At 40.2% G+C, this 16,149-nt stretch overlaps 1 protein-coding gene across 1 annotated transcript in view; it reads left to right on the top strand.

Annotated features, from left to right (window-relative positions):
• Window positions 1–265: 265 nt before the first annotated feature.
• SLC6A11 (solute carrier family 6 member 11) overlaps window positions 266–16,149 on the top strand; it is a 420,578-nt gene continuing 404,694 nt past the window's right edge. Inside the window, exons 1-4 of the mRNA XM_019505104.1 lie at window positions 266–631; window positions 5,730–5,864; window positions 7,561–7,701; window positions 9,912–10,002. Coding sequence (XP_019360649.1) covers window positions 412–631; window positions 5,730–5,864; window positions 7,561–7,701; window positions 9,912–10,002 — 587 coding nt within the window. The 5' untranslated portion in view covers window positions 266–411. The remainder of the gene's footprint in view (window positions 632–5,729; window positions 5,865–7,560; window positions 7,702–9,911; window positions 10,003–16,149) is intronic.

Genomic DNA, 16,149 nt, shown 5'->3' with positions numbered 1-16,149 from the left:
CCTGGGTGAGTAGCGGTAGCTCGGGGAGCCGCGGGCCAGCCCGCCACCCACTGGTGCCCGCGCGCACGTTGCGGCAGCCTCCGGGCGCTGGGCAGCCCCAGTGGGGTCCGGCCGGGGGGCGGGCAGGGCCGGTTCTTCCTAGGGGACCGGGGCTGTGAAAGCTTCCTGCTCCCCGCCTCTTCCACCCCCTTCACTGCTGCAGATGGCGCAGCCCATGCTCCTGCCCCACACGCCCTGGTATCGCCCCTCCTCTCTCCCTTTGCAACTTGCCTGATGGAGCAAAGGTGCTATCTCCTTCCCGAAGTCCTTGCAGCTCGCAGGAAGCCAACAGCGCCCGACCTGCAGTGGGACTTGTGAGTGTCTTCCTATTGGAAAGTGATTTTTCCTTTTCCCCACCCCAGGCAACCAGTCATGACAGCTGAAAAGACCATTCCCATCATTAACGGCAAGTCAGAAGATGCTTTGGACCCAGAAGCCTCCAGTACCAACCTCGTCCACAGTAATGATAAAAAGGTGCACGAAAGGGGCCACTGGAACAATAAGGTTGAATTTGTCCTGTCCGTGGCTGGGGAGATTATCGGGTTAGGAAATGTGTGGAGGTTCCCCTACCTCTGCTACAAGAATGGAGGAGGTAAGCTGGCATCCCATGTCGACTCGCTGCTCACCCTAACCACATGGTAAAGAAACAGGAAACAAATGCTTCCCTGAGACTTCTTGCACTGGGTATAAAGGACAGGTGTTTTGAAGACTTCGGGGATTGTGCTGCTGGGGAGGTGTTGCACATTTTGAGGCTGTGCACCAGTGCTTTTTGCTTTTGGAAAACTTTGTACAGTTTCCTTCATCTTTCACAAATTCATATATGCATTTGGGAAATTACATTTTGTCATGAACTCAGGGATGCATTTACAGACCTTTGTGAAATCATGTGGAAATGGCCTAATGCAATTCAAAATGGTCCCATTTGAGCACTAGCATCTCATGAAAAAGAGGCTATAACGCTGTTAAAATGGATTGTGTGCTATTGTATTTTTTCTGCATGGAATAATAAACACGTATGCATACTGTCAAAATATGGGACAAGGTGACAACATGAAACAGCTGTGTGCTGTTCAGAGTAAAACCAGAATGTTTTGATAGTGGTATATGGAACACATTGCAATCATAGACTGAACCTTTAGAAAGCCTTCTATCATATCTTCATCAGTAGTTTTCTTCTCTGACAAAAGACAGTCTCTTTAAATAAACTCCACCTGTTTTGGTTTTTCATTCTCAGCCCACAACAATGGTATAGGGAAGGAAGTTGAATTGCTTGCTGGTTGAGCTGCTTGCTAGCTACATTATTAAATATTAGAAATGTCATTACATATCAAAGTTGTGGAACAAGATAAAAAGATAATAGTTATGCAACAGCGCACCATACTCTAAGACAGTATCCAATACATAGGACTCATGCCAGTTATGTGGAAGTAGTTCATTCATGGTATAACTAGCAATGGAAAAATAAAAATGTAGGTTAGATATGTGCTGGGCTGGACACAAACTATTTTTTACTTAAAAGCTAAAGCAGTAGTTAGAGCATATGGGTTAGGAAGAAAATAATATACCCAGTTGTTTTAATAGACAGGTGAATAAAAACCCATTCTTCAGTGGATCTCCTTGGAGATAAATTTGGCCTACCATTTTTAGCATTGTTACTCAAATGAGTAATACCACAGATTATTCTGGCCCATTCTGTTTCCCATGTTTCTAAAGAAATATGTACCGTAAGTACATGTGCTCTGTAACTTGGATTTCCTTTTGTAACTGCACTCTCATAAAAGAAACTATCTTGTTTTCAAGATTATGCTTTTTAGTAGGGTTTTTATTATGTAAAAATAACAGTGTGGGTTTAAAATATGGAGAAGATTTTTCATTTGTTAGAATTTTCCCTGTGTTTTTTTGACAAGGTAAAATCTGAAAAATCAATATGAAACACATATGAAGACATACTTTCCTATATGTTATCCTATGTGCGCTCAGCTAAATATAAGTGGCTCTGTATGTGTTCTATATATTTTAGCTAATCAACATGTAATACTGTTCTTTAATTAATATAATTTTGGATATAAAAAGAACATAAATAACATTTACTTATATTTCTAATAAGACAACTAATAGGAAAATCATATTCCGTTCCCAATTTTCGCTTTGCAGCTACCTTGAATTGAGGTGCCTTTTTTAACCTGGGATCAGAATTGAGCTCATTTAATACACAGAGTTTCTGCATCTGTATTCACTGTTCAGGCCAAAAGTTGTGAACAGACATTCTATGGTATATATCTACACTTCTCCAAGCAGGCTAATTTACCACCATTGTAAACATGGAGTTCCATGCTACTATGGCTAGGCTGCTTCTGCCACAGTGTGACATCCCTTGATGATTTTGATGTGTTTATAAGCATGAGAATGTGTTTACTGGTCCTGGTGGATTTTATTGCAAGATAAATAGTCCTTTATAATTTTGATAAGTTATCATCTGATCAAACTGTTTATCTGGATAGTAAAAACACCAGTTTTCTTCTCTGTGACACTGATATAAATCTATTGAAATCAGTGAAGTCATGCTAATGTAACCCTGGAGTGAATAGGTACTCATGCTAAAGTAATTATGAGCATGTGTCCTAGCAGGCTGAGCAGGAGTTGATTTAAACCAACAATTCTCAAACCCTGGTCCACTGAGGATTTGATGGACGGGGTTTGCACAGTGAAACGTTTGGAGATACTACCTTTTAAAGAAGCTGGGAGAGGAGGTGGTCCAGGCAGAGAGGGTCTGCAGAATAAAACTGTAGGTCCTGGTGATACTCCACTGAGCTTTTTCAAAGCAGGTATACTTAGCTGTATCTCCTGCTATAGATAGAAGTGGCTGAAACATAAACCATCATTGCAGCTTCCTCTGTGTCTTTTTTCCCCATTACACAGAATACCTGGTTATTTACACTGCCTCATAGATTTCCTAAAACAAAGTTCAGAAACACTTGGTTCATAGATGCAGGTATCCAGGTTGTAGTCATATTGGTCTAGAGGAAAAAGCAATCAGGGCTCAAGGACAGAGGGGATATCTTTTATTAGACTAACAAGATTTTTGCAGAAAAAAAAAATTCTTTAATTGCAAGCTTTCAGGCACAAACACCATTCATCGGGCATCATCGAAAAGATTGTAGAAGTTCTCCTGGGTAGAAATGGAAGTTCATATTTCATAGGATTTCACAGAGGGGTCAATAGATGGAAAACACCTCTGGGCAGCAGTTCTTAGCTGGTTACCCAGAAGAACTTTTACAATCTTTTCTCTGATGCCTAATGAAGGGTGTTTGTGACTGAAAGCTGATAATTAAAGAATTTTTTTGGCAAAAATCTTGGTGGTCTAATAAAAGATATCAACTCTGTCCATGAGCCCTGATTGGTTCATAGATAACATTCAGGAAGTAAACCCATATTCTTGCAGACATGGTTACAAATGGTTTTTCATTAAAGTTAAATTTTATTTTCAGGGTCCTTGTTAAGGAGGTGAAATTATCAGTGTAGTGTAGTATAGCATAGTGTTCAAGTAGTTTGTTGTGGATGACAGTATTTTAAAATATGTGTTCCTAAAAGAGAAAGGGAACTATTGTGCATTTAAATGGTGTTTTGAAATGCCAGGATAATGATTTAAATCAGTGGGACATCTCAACAGAAGTTCAGATTAAAGTATTATAGGCCTTTATTCAGAAACAACAGGTAGGGGCTTGGATTCTGCCATTCTAGCTCATGCTAAATAATGCCTTAGTCTGCAAGTAGCCCCAGTGATGTCATTGGAATGTTGTTTATTGCTTTACTTCATGAAATATGAATAAAGGTGGTACTGAGTTTCTTAGCTGTCTTTAGTTTGCTGTTTCCTTTATGCTTGTTTACGTCTTCGCTTGTTTAAGTTTAAACCTGTATTTTTAAGCTAGGGACAGACATTCAAAAAGCCTGAGCCTAAATTGATTCAGTCTTTGCAGGATAATCTACCCTGGCTAGGCTAAATCAGTTTTGTAACCAGACAGACATCCCATAAATGCAGGCACATGCCTGCAGTGGGTTAGGCTAGAAACTGGGAGTGCTAGAGCAGCCCTCCTTTGCCTTGCATGGTACTGAGCAGCCAGGGAGCCGGGGGGAGGGGCCAGCCTTGCTGTGGAGTAGAGAGCCCTGCCCAGCCCAGAGAGAATTCCAGGATGCTGGGGGAGTCTGATTTATCTTAAACTAGTAAGGGGTCTGGGACAGAGATTGCATAAGCCAGTTTGACCCAAATCAGTTAAGACTGATACTACATTCAACCAGGTTTATCTTAAACCAGTTTCGGCTGTTTTCAAACTGGTTTATGTAGTTTATGTGCACTGAACGTCTGTTATGTTACAGATTTGAACTAGTTTCTGATCACTTAAACTGGCTTACCTGTAATGTCTGTCCCTAGCCTTAATGAACACTACTAAATTCAGTAGCATGGTTTGGTGCACACAGAATGTAGCACAGAGCTCTTCTCCTATGTCTTTTTTTTTTTTTTCGCTTATTGCTTGTAGCAAAAAAACTGTACCCTGTTTTTAATTACATATGTTAGATTTGTAGGGAAGGTCATGGGAATAGCAATGGATGCAATTAAGATCAGAATTTGACCTAACATTTATTTTTCCTTACCTCTTTTTGTGTATGTAACCTATGCACATATTACTGTATTTGTCTTTCTGTTCATTTTGCTGTTATACACCAATATTTATCATGATTAATCATTAAAGAAATGCCTTTTAACTTAAAAATGATGTTAGTTTTATTAATGTGAAAAATTTACTGTACATTAATCCATAATAAAAGTATTTAATACTGTAAAATTCTAGCACAGGGTTGTATGTATTGCATAATTTGTAATCTTCGCTGTGGGAAACTAACAAAAATGCTTGGTTACTTTCCTAATATGTGGAATTACAGTGTTCATTTTTTGGTTAACATTTGCTCCTGATATAAGTCCTCCTGTAAGTAGCTGCTTAGTTCAATCTGTCTGTCTATGTGATCTTCATCATACTCAAATACCTTACATAATTCTATCTGGATTTTATTTTCACAATATGCTAGAGTGACCATGAAGTATCAATCCCGATTTCAAAGTGAAAAATTGAGACATAGAGTAGTTTAAGTGACTTCTCCATGATCAGACAAAAGAGTGGCAGAGCTGGATTTTGAATACATAGGGCACATCTACACATGCATTAATGTACCGTTGCTAACACGCATTAAATTTAGTACCTCCAATATGAGGTATTAAATTAATGTGCATTAGGCTGTGCTAATGTCCACTTAATGTACAGTGGGCTATTTTACTGCACATTAGTGTAATGTCACAGATTTTTACATGACGCTTTAATGCACAGTAAAATAGTCTACTGTGCATTAAAGTGCATGTGCAGACATGCCCACAATGTCTTGCCCATTAGACTATCTTTCCCAAATTTGTGGGATTAAACTGAACAGGACTTGGTCTATAGTAAATAATTTTTAATGTTTAAGGTCTGATTCTTTAAACATTTTTTTCTGTGAGTTGCGTTTTGTTGACTTCAGTGGTACCATACGGAGAAATAATGATTTGTAGATTCCATCCTTTATTTAAAGAAATCAGATTTCTCTTTTCTCTTTCAAGGGATTTTATTTGCTCTTACTAACTTTTCACAATGTTTTGCTTGTAGGTGCTTTCCTCATTCCATATGTGGTTTTCTTTATTTGCTGTGGAATACCGGTATTTTTTCTGGAGACTGCCCTGGGACAGTTTACTAGTGAAGGAGGTATTACATGTTGGAGGAAAGTTTGCCCTCTATTTGAAGGTAACAGAAAGTACTACTTTGTTCTTTTTTTAAAAAAAATGTATGATATGTTGCATAGTGCTTAGAGTCAGAAGAGACCTAAACAGATTATCAGGTCTGACCCCCTGCCCCAGAGAGGAACAGGTGCTGGGGTCATAACACCCCAGCCAAATATCTGTCCAGCCTCCTCTTGAAGACCCCCAAGGTAGGAGAGAGCACCACCTCCCTTGGGAGCCCATTCCAGAACCTGGCAGCCCTAACTGCAAAGTAATGTCTCCTGATGTCCAGCCTGAACCTTCTCTCTAATAATTTGTGGCTGTTATTCCTAGTAAACCCTGGTGGTGCCTAGGGGAACAGAGTCTCACCCAATTCCTGCTGGTCCCCCCTAGTGAGTTTATAAATGGCCACCAGATCCCCTCTCAGCCTTCTGTTGCGGAGGCTGAATAGATTCAGGCCCTTCAGACTGTCTTTATTGTGCCTGACCTGCTGTTCCTTGACCATGCGAGTGGCCCTCCTCTGGACTGTCTCAATGCTGGCCATATCCCTCTTGAAGTGCAGTGCCCAGAACTGGCTGTAGTACTCCAACTGCGGTCTGACCAATGCCGCATAGAGGGGAAGGATCACGTCCCTAGACCTGCTTGTGATGCATCTGTAGACGCATGACAAGGTGCGGTTAGCCTTACTGACTGCTTCCTCGCATTGGCAGCTCATGTTCATCCTAGGGTCAACAATGACTCCAAGATCCCTTTCTGCCACTGTTTTGACAAGAGGGGTATTCCCCAGCCTATAGGTGTGTTGCTGGTTCCTTCTCCCTAGATCCAGTACCCTGCACTTGTCTACATTGAATTCCATCCTATTGTCATCCACCCACCTCTGTAACCTGTCTAGATCTAGCTGGATTCTGTCCCTCCTCTCCAGCATGCCCACCTCGCCCCACATCCTGGTGTTGTCAGTGAATTCGGACGGCGTGCTTTCCACACCCACATCCAGATCGTTTGTAAAGATGAACAGCACAGGCCCCAGGACCAAGCCCTGGGGGACTCACTGCCCACATTCCTCCAGGTCAAAAATGACCCGTCCACCACCGCTCTCTGGGTGCGACCATCTAGCCAATTTGCCACCCATCTGACTGCGTAGGAATCAGTGCCGTGGTCACTTAATTTTTTTAAGAGAATGTGGTGGAAAACAGTGTCAAAGGCCTTCTTAAAGTCCAGGAAGACGACATCCACCTCAACACCCTCATCCAGGGACTTTGTGACCTGATCATAAAAGAAAATCAAGTTAGTCAGGCAGGATCTGCCCTCAATGAACCCATGTTGGTTGCCCTTGAGCATTACCTCCCCTGCTGGGCCCTTGCAGATGTTCTCGATAATTTTCTCAAAGATCTTCCCAAGGACTGAGGTAAGGCTGACTGGCCTATAATTGCCAGGGTCCTCCTTTCTCCCCTTGTAAATGGGGACCACATTGGCCCTTTCTCAATCCTCTGGTACCTGGCCAGAGCCCCACGAGTGCTCATACAGCCGTGCCAAGGGCCCTGCCAATTCCCTCAGCACCCTTGGGTGAAGAGCACCTGGATGTACTGATTTAAACACGTCCAGCCCCTCCAAAAGTTCCTTAATGTTTGAACCAATTAATATTAAGATATACAGAAAACAGTGTGGTCTTAATTTTAAAGGTCTGAAGTACAAAAATTTCTGTGTTTTTTTTCTTTCTCTAGGCATTGGATATGCTACCCAAGTTATCGAAGCGCATTTAAATGTTTATTACATCATCATTTTAGCATGGGCTATCTTCTATCTATTTAACTGCTTTACCACAGAGCTCCCATGGGCCACTTGTGGGCATGAATGGAATACAGGTATGGCCTCAATAAAACTAATAGCTGTAGAAACTCTTTAAATAGTTACTATGTTAACTTGTAGGGGCTAAATACTCACCTGATAGGAACTGACTTAGCTCCATTGAAAGCAGTGGATATGTGTCAGTCGATCATCAGAGAATTTGGTATACAGTATTTACCTTGGTTTGTAAATTACTGGGGCAGAATTTTATTGGTGTATTTGTCTTTTATAGATCTTTCTCTTCTCAAATATATTTATTTGAAAATGGTCAGAAAATCTAAGCTTTTCATAATTCTGACAGATATTTTGGCCAAAAACCGGGATCCTGGCTCAGGACTCTATCTTATCTTTGTTAACATTCAGGGAATTCAAATAAAAACTGGTGGTGGCATGATATGGCTCTCAGTTTCTCATCAGTTCTTACTGAGCTCCTAGTAAAACCAGTGGGAGTTTTGTTTTCATAAATACGGGGGAAATATTAAGTGAAGACCTTTGAATTTGATCTTTCTACACTGTTAAATATCCAGTGATTAAATATTTCCATATATTCAGATCAGTATATCAGAATATTCAGTGATCAAAACTTTTATATGTATGGGTTTAGTCTTGCATAACCTTTTCACAAAACAATGCCTGGTTCCTTTGGGTAGTGTCTACTGGCCTGAATAATGACTTCTTTTGTGAATTGGGTTTTGCAGAAGAGGACCCTTTATTTCTCTTCACATGGAAATTCTTGTCATTTTATCATTCTTCAATATTGCATTCACTTTTAAAAAGATTATAGTGATACATGAAAAATTGTATCCTAATACTACTTTTGAAACAGTAAATTGCTTTGTTTTTCATGAATCTTGACCCCCTTCCCCTTTCTTTGTATCCCATCACCCCAGTTATTTCAGGTTATGGCTTTGACTAATGTTCAGTGGGCCCAGTCCTGTACTCCAAGCATACTTCCAACTCAGTGATAGGATGTGTTAACAATCCAGGATGTGGCCTGCTTATCTCTTAAGTGAAACCTTGCCAGTAGTGATCATTATTTGAATAACATATGTCATTTCAACAATGCTGAGCTGGTTTGATATCTTCAAAGTACTAGTGCACCGATAAAGAATTTTTTGGCTGATTCTGATGGCTTATTATTAACCAGCCATAGCACTGGGAGAGGTGGGCTACAGGCCAAAATCACCACGGTCCTCTCCATAAAACACCCTACGAGTGCTGCATTGCCCACCCTGCCCCTGTCCACCCTGCATGCAGCCCCAGCCCGGCCTCAACGCTGGGAAGAGCCCAACACAGCCCCTGGCCCAGAGCAGGCAGCCCACCCTTGTCCTGCTCACAAATCCAGAGAGCATATACCCCACATGCCTCCCCTGTGCCCCCAGATGAGCTACCTGTAGCTCTATGCCATGTCCCACCCTGCCACAGCTAGGCAGCATCTGCCCCTTCCCCTTCCCCTTCCCCACTCCCTCCCTCACTGTGGGGGCTCTGAAGTGCCCCTGTGATGCCCCTTCCTTCCCCCATGCCCCTATTGCCCACAGACTTACATGATAGATTCTGCTCTACATGCTGCTGGGCTGTACTCCTGGCTGCATTCTTGCTGCTGCTGCACCATTGCACACAGCATTTATTGGCAACATCAGTCATATCAGCCAAAAAAAGCCGATTGCCAATAATCATTTTTTCTTTTATCGGTGCCAATACAATACGGACCCATATATCAGTGCACCTCTACTTCACAGTTTTTCCATACACCAGAGATGACAGTGCACCGAAAAGTAAGTTTCTCACTCTCAGGCCAGTGGAAGATTTTTGCTGGCAGAAAATGGCTTCTGAGCCAACTGTTGCCATTGGGAATTGAACTTCAGTGAACCATCTGGAGCAAGCGGTATCTTTTAATTTCCTGCTATTCACCCCAACTCAAAGGTGCTTTTTTCTGCCTCAGGCATGTCACTGACACTTGAAGTTGTATCTGTGCATTCAAAAGTACTGTAAATGAACATAGCATACTGTGTGTGCGTATCTTCCTGGGATGGATGTGTGTGAACCAATGACCAAAATGCATTTTTTTTCCAAGTGAAGTATTTAAAAATACATGGAAACCCTTCTGTTTTGCTCAAGGATAGTTAATTAAAATGATGTCATTACAGGATGAAAATACTCCGAAGACATGGAGAGGCATGTATGCATATGTGATAGCAATCCTTTTTGTTTGTTTGTTTTTTTATAGAAAACTGTGTGGAATTTCAGAAGCTTAATATGAGCAACTGCAGTCAAATCTCATTACAAAATGCCACTTCTCCAGTCATGGAATTCTGGGAGTAAGTGTATATAAACTTTTCTTTTAACTAAAATTGATTATCTTTGAATATTCTTGATCATGTACAGTTATTTAGGGTTTGTGTCCTATAGCCCTTGGTGATGTGAGATGTTCAGTTGGAAACTGTTTTCTTGTATAATCCAAAAAGATCAGAGAGAGAATTTAACTTGGTAGAGCATTCTAGAAAAGAGATTCTGTAAGTAGCTTTTTCTGTTTCCCATAGAGTTGTGGAGAGAGGGTATTTTGGGCATAGAGCTCAATTCTGTGTTCAATTGCATAATAATTTTCCTCCTGACTTTAGAGGAAATAATGTAAAAAACATAGTATTAGGGAACAAGAGGGAAGGAACTGAAGGTAGTTTTAAATATTTGTTAACTGGTATTTTTCTTAAGGTCTGTACCTTTTACATTTTTTGAGAAAGCTGATAGTCTATGGATTGTATTCCATTATTTTAAAATGGAGAGTCTCAATATGAATGGTGATAGTAAAAGGAGGAAAATTATCTTGTATCTCCTTGATTCAGATTACTAGTAAACTCGGTAATAAAGAGTATCTGTTGACTGAGGGCCTTGTCTTTTAATTCTTTACTTTGAATTGTGATTAAATTGATTATTCTTCATTAATGCTTTATTTAATTAGGTGTATATGTAACTGTCTTTGCTCTACAAAAGCAGTAAGACACTCAAAAATGTGTTGGTTTTAAAGTGACATTTAATTTATAAAAATATGTCACTACAATTAAATATTTTGATGGCACGTTCTATTCATACTAATCTACAGATAGAGCCTTATTCTGAAACTGTGGGATCTTAATCATAGTAGTGAGACATGGAGAGAGCTTATCATGGTATATATTTTGAACTGCATCTTAAGTGAGAGGTCTACATTGATATAATACAGATGTGCCGCTTGCATCATAGTCAATTAGTCTTTCCTTTCAGTTGCATGGGTTATTAAATAAATATATAGTGTTTTTCTAAACAGATTCATTTCAATTACTATGTGTTCCTACTTCACTGAAGGTACTACCATGACCTTAGTATAGGTACATCTGGAGCTTTTCACTTTTTAAGGTAGGTAGAATATGAAACTGAGAATGTTGTTGGCTGGGAAAGAAAATTATGATATGGAGGGAGCAGAGAGGCTGAGGGAAGAGCCTAGCTTGTGAATGGTTAGGAAAAGCCATACCAGCCAGTATGTGGAAGGAGGGTATTGCTGTACATTTTCTGATACTTTAAGATAATTACAATTAAATTATTATAATAGTTAATGAAGAAAGTATGTTCTGTGATGCATTAGCCTTGCTTTTCCATTGTGTTTACTTGTAACTCATTAATTTGGAAAATTCAGCAACATACAGCATCTCACTGAATTATCAAAACAAAGTGATCAAGTTCTTTTGAATCAATACACAAAACCTTAAACCAGCTTTGTGCCTGATATCCTATGAATCTGTGTGTCAGCAAGTACCTGTTTTTCAGCTTCCTAAAATGCAACTTTGCTAATGATGGAAATACAGATACACTGTTATTTTGTTTTCTACTAAAAACCCACTAAACATAAAGAGAAACAATCTACTGCAGTTAAACATAAAACCTGGTCACAGTGGATCTTGAATATACCAAACAATGAACAAGCCAATTGAGTGTTAAAAACCTATTTTAATTTTAAAAGGGATGGTCAGATTCAGCCTTCTATTTCTAACTAGCATGTAACATACTGTTTTAAAATGTGTGTTCAAAAGTTGTAAAAAGCATTCAAAACAGATGAGAGCACAACTAAAATATTTTTTTAAAGAAAAGCTCTAATTGGGCATATTCCCCTGGGCATAAACCTGCACTTGCTTTGTGAATTCAGATAAACAGTTCTGAGGTGCTTTCCACATTTTCAGTGAGCTGAAAACCTTTGTTAAGAATACATAATGACAGTTACCTTTTGTTATTTATCTGGGGCTTCTTTTTCTTTGTTGTTATTGTGTGGACAAGCTGTTGATAATACTAGCCAAAACACTTTAAGAAAATCAAACTGTTATCTATTTTCTCTGGCCAAATGAAACTGATGTTGCATAACGTTCCCCCATTGGCATCTGCATGTGTTCTAGTCCTGCTGAGGAAGATGTTTGCCTAGTTAAACTTTCAGTGGATAAAACCTTGCATGGTTTCAGGATTTATCAGACAACTAACAAATTTAGGAATTCATTTGTTACAAAAAAATACCAGGAAGTTTAGTTATTTTATCGTGGCTGGTAGAAAGTTTAGATTAGAACAACCCATTTTATTATAATTCAGTTATGTGTTCTTTACATTTCATTTAGTTTTGTGAAATCAGATTGAACTGATTGCTTATGGGTATGTCTACATGTGATGCTAGGTCGCTATAGTAACACTCTGCAACAGTGTAGCATCTGTGGGCATCTACACATGACCAGCAGCTACTTTGCTGTAGTGACACACTCCCCCAGTACAGCGCACCGCTATGGCGAAGTAGCTGTGAAAAATAACCATGCACCACACATATGGCACCCTATGGGCTGTTACTGTGCTGTGATTTAGTACTTCAAAAAGGAAGTACTAAATTATGGCACAGTAACAATGTCAGCATAGTGACACATATAGACGTGCCTTTATATGTACCAGAGAGAGAGAGTTGTTAATAAGTAGTTAGTCCACTACCAGCCTAGCAAACTTCTACAGCAAGTGACCTGAAGATAAATGTTGTCAGAAATGTAATTGCACTTAACCACAGATCTTGCTAACATAATGCTGTTATAGGGATTTATCTTGTAAATGATAGCATCAGAAACAGGAGTATTATCAAGGGGCATACCACAAAACAGACTGGAAGATGTGTTGCAGTTTGGGTAGACTCTGTGCTGAACAGACAACCATTGCCATTTACACAGTCCTTATATAGCCAGCATGTGACAGCTTCTGGCACTGCAATGACCCAGCTGGGGGAAGAGAGTTAATTTGCAAAATACTGCATAATTTCTTTGCAGGTAGTTAGCTTTATGTTTGTGAAAGAGGTTTTGTTGATTTGTTTGATTGATTTGGGAACAGTAGTTCTCTAAGCAGTTATGGTATCAGAAGACTATCCATGTTTTGTTCCTAGTTTGTGCAGTGCATAACATAATAGGAGGCCGTGACTGGATTTCTCAGCTATGGCAGCAATACACGTAGTATTAGTAGTAATAGTAATAGTAGGAGTAGTAGTAACAGTAACAGTACATTGGCTTATCCATATTCTTTGATGTGCTATGGAGAGCCCAGCTCTTGGGATAAAAGTTGCTTGGTTTATAAACATCTAGTCCTGTTACAATATGTGACTAAAGGTATCAATTAGTGTCAACAATGATTTCATTTTTATATTAGTGCATTCTCAATTAAGGTAGAAGACAACAGTACAATTGTAAAATTCTCAGGCAGGTGCTAAAATGTTTCTTTGATAACTACTACATCACCCCATGATGTTTGTTTGAGTGGTTCAGTTATTCTCCATACTTATAAAAGTTTATTTAAAAAAAAGATTATTTAACTTGAAAAGGATACAACAGTTACAGCAGTTCACACTGACATAATGCTTTCTATATTTCAAAGAGATTTAAACTATTGTTTATGAAGAGATTTATATGTTGCTGTGTCCTGAACATCAGAAAACTTATATTTCAAATGCCAGTAGATAGCAGGTAGGGTACAAGTTCCACTTGGCTGTGCAAAGGTGTATTGAATAGAATGCACCCATGTCTAGGAGAAGCCTGAAAATTTCTGTGTTGTGTATATTTTGAAAAGTTGAGGAAGGCTTTTCCAAGAAGTTCCCGTTGTTTACAGTACTTTTTGGTATTTCATACTATGCAGGCCAAAAGGTTGGCCATTATTAGTTAAGGTTGAAACTGGATCAGAATCTTCCATGGTTTTGGGGGTGGAAAATTTGTATTGTCCCTGTATATTTCCAGTTTTTAACACTTCTGTAGCTTTGTCTATTCTCTGGTATCCTGCTAGAGCCAAGAAAGTAGCTGTAAATGAGTGCAGTGGGGATGGTTGGAATACTTAGCAGTATAGCTCCTGAAATATACACACAGATTAAATAAATATTCCACAGATTTGAACACAGGACATTTTCTTTTGTTTCACATGCAGGCTTATTTCCTACAACAGTAAGTAACAACTGGGGTTTGCATTAGGCGTGTGCGAAGCAGGCCATGTTTGATTCGGATTTGGCCCAAATTAGGGGACAGTGATTCAATTTGCTGATTCAGGTCATTGTCCCAATTTGATTTGGCCAGATCTGAATCTGAAGATTTGATTCTGATTTGGAGAATCAGCAATTTGGCCATAGACACAGCTTTATATGTCTTTTCTACATACCTCAAGATATCAGGCGTGGCTCCTGAACACAGAGATGGTGGGACGGATGGAGCATCCCATGGGAGCGTGGGGGGGGGCGCGGGCTCCGCACACTTGGCAGTGGACCCCCCTCCACCTCCCTGGCTCAGTGATTGGCTGTGGGGGGACCCTGGGTGCCCCCCAGATCCAGGAGGCACCAGTTGCCAAGCTGGGAGGTGAATGGAGGTGTTCCCTACGCACTTCACAGTGGACCCAGAAGTGGACCGGAAGTGCTACTGGTCCACTTTCAGGTCCACCACTGAGCATGCTGGGGACCCCCCCTGCACTCTTGTGGGATGCTCCATCCGCCCCACCACCTCAGCATTCATGGACCGTCTGGTACCTTGAGGTTTGTAGAAAAAACATAAGAAGCTGTGTCTATGGCTGAATTGTTAGATCTCTCCGAATCAAATTGGAGGCATCTCCTGATTTGATTCAGAATTGGAGATTTGGCTGCCTAATCAGTCTGAATCTCCTCCAAATTGAATCAGTGACCGAAGCTTCATACAGCCTTAGTTTGCATTATGTAATGTAGAGTAATGGTGTAGACAGAGACAGATTAACAGTTATATTGATATCAAAAGATACCCATGCAAACAGTTATGATCCACCTGCATGATTATGTAGCAATACAAGCTTAGCAGAATCATTGTGGCTTTAATGCTGCTTTATTTAGGGTTAAAGAGAAATTTAGCTAACCTGTACCAAAACAGTGTCATGCAGATGCAACAGAGCATAACAGATGATGCACATTCTTCAGTGGCAACCCCCCTTGCCCTTTTCAAAGGTACATTTGTCCCCACCCTAACTTATTTTAGCATTTTATCCTCTAATATTGTTGCCTGGAGGGGTCAGGCCAATGCTCAGGATCTCGATATTGAGCTGTTAGACAGGAGGGCATGGTGTACAACTGCACATGCACACATAAAAATCAAGCACACACTCACTAGGTGCATACACCCCTATTAGGCATATACACTCACACTACCAGCTCAGGCACATATACAGTACACCTCAAAAGTTACACACAGATCACTAATTCGTATATCATGCACACAGTGCGAGATATATATATATATATATATATATATATGTGTGTGTGTGTGTATATATGTACACAGACACAGACACACACACATACACACACACACTAGCAACTCAGATACACGCACGTTCAAAATAATTAGTCTAGGTTCACTAACACTACACACACCAAATTTAGACAGAATCAGTAACCAACACCTGCACATCCAATAAACATATGTGGATTATTAATTTATATACCCCCCCACACAATGATATCTATATATGTATATATATATATGTATTCACTAATTTAGACACATACCACCCACCTACACATACACACAGATGAGTTCCTAAGTTGGGTGTTGTGATGTGTATGTATGTATGTGCTTGGTGTACTTGGGATACCTGGGGAATTGTTAAAGTAAGGAAGTAGAAGTGTAGGGAGTTAAAGTTACCAGGACCGGGATTAGAACTGGTAGACTACAGGGGCCTGGGCTTAAGAACTGAGGCTTGGGGGCAACTTTAGGTTAATTGATCTTAATTGATTAAAAGACAAGGCCTAAAGCCTGCAGAACAAGCATGCTGGCACAGAGTCTGGGACTGGAGCCAGAGCTACCGGGGAGCTGAAAAGGTAGATAGGGAGAGGGAAAAATGGGACTAAGGGAAAGTGCGGGTGTTAAAGGGGACTCTGGGTGTGGGGAGCCAGAGGATGGCTCCGGGGTAGCTAGATAAGTTGG

Source organism: Gavialis gangeticus, unplaced genomic scaffold (genome assembly GCF_001723915.1).
Source record: "Gavialis gangeticus isolate Ggan-Ray unplaced genomic scaffold, GavGan_comp1, whole genome shotgun sequence".
NCBI classification, from domain to species: Eukaryota; Metazoa; Chordata; order Crocodylia; family Gavialidae; genus Gavialis; species Gavialis gangeticus.
The sequence above is the reverse complement of the archived record's forward strand: the minus strand, read 5'-3'. Positions and strand labels throughout refer to the sequence as shown.